This window comes from Myotis brandtii, unplaced genomic scaffold (genome assembly GCF_000412655.1).
Source record: "Myotis brandtii unplaced genomic scaffold, ASM41265v1 scaffold650, whole genome shotgun sequence".
Classification (NCBI taxonomy): domain Eukaryota; kingdom Metazoa; phylum Chordata; class Mammalia; order Chiroptera; family Vespertilionidae; genus Myotis; species Myotis brandtii.
In genome coordinates, this window is record NW_005370517.1 from 215,991 (window position 1) to 220,947 (window position 4,957).

General features: G+C 36.9%; 3 protein-coding genes across 6 annotated transcripts in view; all 3 read left to right on the forward strand.

Moving 5' to 3' along the window:
* LOC102260269 (zinc finger protein 615-like) overlaps nucleotides 1–3,906 on the forward strand; it is a 13,090-nt gene extending 9,184 nt beyond the window's left edge. The window contains exon 4 of the mRNA XM_014528764.1: nucleotides 1,704–3,906. Coding sequence (XP_014384250.1) covers nucleotides 1,704–3,448 — 1,745 coding nt within the window. The 3' untranslated portion in view covers nucleotides 3,449–3,906. The remainder of the gene's footprint in view (nucleotides 1–1,703) is intronic.
* Nucleotides 1–4,957, forward strand: part of LOC106723804 (zinc finger protein 883-like) — a 139,348-nt gene that overhangs the window by 93,949 nt on the left and 40,442 nt on the right. The window lies entirely within an intron of this gene.
* Nucleotides 1–4,957, forward strand: part of LOC102242028 (zinc finger protein 350-like) — a 116,140-nt gene that overhangs the window by 7,670 nt on the left and 103,513 nt on the right. The gene's annotated exons all lie outside the window — the stretch shown is intronic.

Genomic DNA, 4,957 nt, shown 5'->3' on the forward strand with positions numbered 1-4,957 from the left:
ATATCATTAGCATATTACACTTTGATTGCTTGAACGGACAACTGGACACTTAGCATATTAGGCTTTTATTATATAGGATATATTTTATTGATTTCAGAGAAGAAGGGAGAGGGAGAGAGATAGAAACATCAACGATAAGAGAGAATCATTGATTGTCTGCCTTCTGCACACCCCCTACTGGGGATGGAGCCTGCAAACCAGGCATGTGCCCTTAACTGGAATTGAACCTAGGACTCTTCAGTCTGCAGGCCAATGCTCTATCCACAGAGCCAAACCAGCCAGGGCATAATAAGATCTATTATGTTCAAAGTTATTTGCTGTATCTTAAAATATGAAAAATTTACTGTTATATTTGAGTTTAAGGTTTAGATTTAGAGTCAACTTAATTGTAGAAAATAGGCTTGGTTGAAGTTAAATTCGAGTTAGTTCTAGAGTTGAAACATTTTATAATTTGATGTTAAAGCTAGAGATAGTGTTAGAGTTAGTTTTAAGCCTAGCGCCATAGAATCACCCGATGTGTTAGAATTTGTTTAGGGTTATTATTTGTGGGAACATTAGAACTGATGTTATATTTTGCTTTCAGTCGTGGTTATGATTTGGAGAAATATTTTAGTTTCTTTGAATAGTAGTGTTTGTACAATGATTATGTTTTGGTCCAGGGTTTGGTTTGAGTTCCAGATTCCAGTTAAGTGTTTTGTAGAATTAAAAGAGAGACTTGATATTAGTGTTTGGTATGAAGTTAGGATAAGTAATTTTTTTAAAAATAAATAAATTTTTATAAAAATTACAAAGGTTTGACAAGCTCAGTGTCAAGAACTGTAGACGAAGACAAAATATATCTCTTATTCTACAAAACATAGAATTGACACTAAATAGTTACTTCAGCAATGGGTGCTGTGGCTCAATTGGTTGGAGTGTCATCCCCTATACCCAAGGGTCACTGGTTCTATTCTTGGTCAGGGCACAAACCTAATTTGCAGGTTTAGTCCCTGGTCAGGGTGTGTACAGGAGGCAACCGATAAATCTCTCTCTCTCTCTCTCACTCTCTCTCTCCCTTTCCCCCTCTCCCTCTCACTTTTGCTCTTGCTCTCGCCCTCACTCTCCCTTCCTCTATAAAAGAAAAAAATCAATAGTCCTGGCCAGAAGGCTCACTTGGTTGGACTGTCGTCCTTATACCAAAATGTTGTGTGTTCAATTCCTGGTCAGGGCACATGCCTTGGTTGCAGGTTCTATCCCTGGTCAGCGCATGTATGAGAGGCAACTTATAGATGTTTCTCATATCAATGTTTCTTTCTCTCCTTCCTCTCTCTCTCTCAAATCAATAATAATAATATATATCCTCAGGGGAAGATTTAAAACAAAATGTTAAAAAAAAATCAATAAATATATTTTTAAAATAAATAGTTACTGCACATGAAGACATTTTGTAAGAACAGTTTTATTTCTTATTTTAAAAAATACTTTTATTGATTTCTGAAAGGAAGGGAGAGGGAGAGATAGATAAAAAACATCAATGATGAGAGAGAATCATTGATTGGCTGCCTGCAACCAGGGCATGTGCCCTGACCAGAAACAAACCATGACCTCCTGGTTCATAGGTCAACGCTCAACCACTGATTCACACTGGCCAGGCAAGAACAGTTTTATTTCAAACAAAGATTATGAGAGATTACAGAATGATTTACTGTTCTCTTCTTTCCCAGAATTCAAGAAAGTTGCTGATCCTCTGAATTGTCACTTGCAAAGTCGAAGCCTTCAGAAGAATCTAGGACTATGCTGTGAATATAATATGTTTGCAAATATTTTTCATCAGAGTGAAGGTCATTTCCTATTAAAGCAAAATCATGGTATGTTTGACATGCATGAAAAACCTTTAAAATCTAATTTACATTTTGAAAACCAAAACAGAAGCTGTCACTTAACTAACTCTGTTGAGTTGAATGGCAATGGGACATGCATTCTACATGCTAACAATGGACAAACTGAAATGAAATTGCCTGTCAGTATGAAAAACATCAATAATGATTCACCTGTTAATAAGCAACAGAGAAGTCACAACATAGAGAAACCCCATGTGTGCACTGAATGTGGGAACACCTTCATGAAGAGGTCTCAGCTCACTGATCACCAGAGAGTTCATACTAGGGAGAAACCTTATGGGTGCAGTCTGTGTGGGAAAGCCTTTGCCAGAAAATCCAAGCTCACTAAACATCAGAAAATTCATACAAGACTGAAACAATATGAATGCACTGAATGTGACAAAACCTTCCTCAAGAAATCACAGTTCAATATACATCAGAAAACTCACCTGGGGGAGAAACCATATACCTGTAGTGAATGTGGGAAAGTGTTCATAAAAAACTGGCAGCTCATTTATCATCAGCAAACTCATACAGGGGAGAAACCCCATGGATGCAGTCTATGTGGGAAGTTCTTTTCTACAAAGTCTTATCTCACTAAACATCAGAAAACTCATACAGGAGAGAAACCTTATATATGCAATGAATGTGGTAAAGGCTTCATTGTCAAGTGTCGTCTTATTGCACATCGTCGAACTCATACTGGAGAGAAACCATTTATATGCAATGAATGTGGGAAAGGCTTCACCTTGATGAATAGTCTTACCACACATCAGCGAACTCATACAGGAGAGAAACCCTATACATGTAATGAGTGTGGAAAGGGCTTCACCAGGAAGAGTCTTCTCATCAAACATCAGCGAACGCATACAGGGGAGAAGCAATATGTGTGTAGTGTATGTGGAAAAGGCTTCACCATAAAGAGCAATCTCACTGTTCATCAGCGAACTCATACTTTAGAGAAACCATTTATCTGCAATCAATGTGGGAAAGGCTTCACTGGGAAGAGTTATCTGATTGTACATCAGCGAACTCACACAGGAGAGAAGCCCTATGTATGCAGTGAATGTGGAAAAGGCTTCCCAGGAAAGATGCAGCTCATTTTACATCAACGAACTCATACGGGAGAGAGACCTTATGTATGCAGTGAATGTGGGAAAGGTTTCAAAGCGCACAGTCATCTCATCAGACATCTGCGAACACATACAACAGAGAAACCGTTTGTTTGTAGTGAATGTGGAAAAGGCTTTACCATGAAGACTAATCTCACTGTGCATCAGCTAAGTCACACTTCAGAGAAACCGTATATGTGCAGTGAATGTGGGAAAGGCTTTGCTGTGAAGAGTCGTCTTATTGTACATCAGGGAATTCACACAGGAGAGAAACCCTACTTGTGCAATGTATGTGGAAAAGGCTTCCCAGCAAAAAGCAAGCAGATTGCACATCAACGGATTCATACAGGAGAGAAACCTTATATATGTAGTGAATGTGGGAAGGGCTTCACAGAGAAGTTTAATCTAATCAGACATCAGCGAAAACATACAGGAGAGAAACCCTTTGTAGTGTATGTGGAAAAGGCTTCACCATGAAGAGAAACCCTATGTAATGAATGTAGGGAAGCCTTCATGATAAATTCAGGACTCAATGAGGAGAGAAGTCGAATGGGTGCAGCAATTATGGGAAAGATTTTGCCCACTTGTCAATCCTTGTTAAACAAGAGAATTTACAGATAGTTGCTTTGGGGAAATCCCTTTTTGAGTTCTAGGCCCTCAAGAAGATAGTATGCAATGAAAATGACTTAATGCAAAGAACCTGGTACTGTGTTTACTGATCAATTATGTCATTATCTCTTGATAAAAAATTACAAAATAACTCAGATACAATCAGCCTTGGTGAAAATATTTTAGGACATTATATATCTAAAGAGTGTTTATTGAGACAAATCCCATGAATGTAACAAATTGGGAAATCCTTTTGTGGTAAGTAAACCCTATCATATGTAATCATCAGAGGTTATGAATTAATAAATATTTCTAATTATGGGAAAGCATCTGTCCAAAAGTAAAACTTCAGTAGATGTCAGTTCACACTAGAAAACAGTTTTGTCTTGCAATGCATATGGCATCATTTACAGTAATTTATGTTACCTCATCATTTGCCAGCAAATCCTTGCTGAAATATCACATGAACACATTCAATTTAGTTGTCTTTAGCAAAAGCTTAGGTAATGTAATGAAGGAAAGAAGGCTTGAATGAAAAAGCATTGTGTCACAAGTCTTAGCAGATAGTACACCTCACAGGCAGTTGGGGACAGGATACCTTCACCATATTTCTAGTTGCCTTGCCATTGAGTTAAGCTTTAAATAGTGGCAGTTACTCTCTTTATGGATCAAATTTTAATATACGCAACATAAAAGTGTTCTATGCCTATTTCATTATGTAATTAACTTTTGCAATTCTTTCATTCCAACTTAAAGATTGGTTAGTATACAAAATACCTGATTAGTACTCCTCAAAAAAATTGAGGATATAAAAAAGAAAAATACCAAGAAATGGTCACAGAACAGAGAAAATGTAGGAAACATGATGTCTGAAAACTATTGTATTTGTGGTTGAATCTTGGGACAAGAAAAAAATGGCAGAAGAAAAACTTGTCAAATCTGAGTAGGATCTATAGTTTGGTTGCGTATTATACCAATGTTAATTTCTCAATTTCATAAATATATCATGGTTATATAAGATGTTCAGATAGCAGGAATTTGAATGAAGGTATATGTGAACTCTCTGTAGTAGTATCTTTTGACTTTTGTATAAATATAAAATCTTCCAGAAGTAAAAAGTTTATTAAAAGTAGGTCTAGGGGGAAAGGACACATATGTAATACCCTTTGTAATACTTTTAGCAATAAAAAAAAAAAAACCATTTGAAGAAAAAAAAATCAATAAAATATATTTATGAAAAAAAAAAAAAAAAAAAGTAGGTCTAGCCCTAGCCGGTTTGGCTCAGTGCATAGAGCGTCAACCTACGAACTGCATGATCCTAGGTTCAATTCTGGTCAAGGGCACATGCCCAGGTTGTGGGCTTCATCTCTCCCTCTC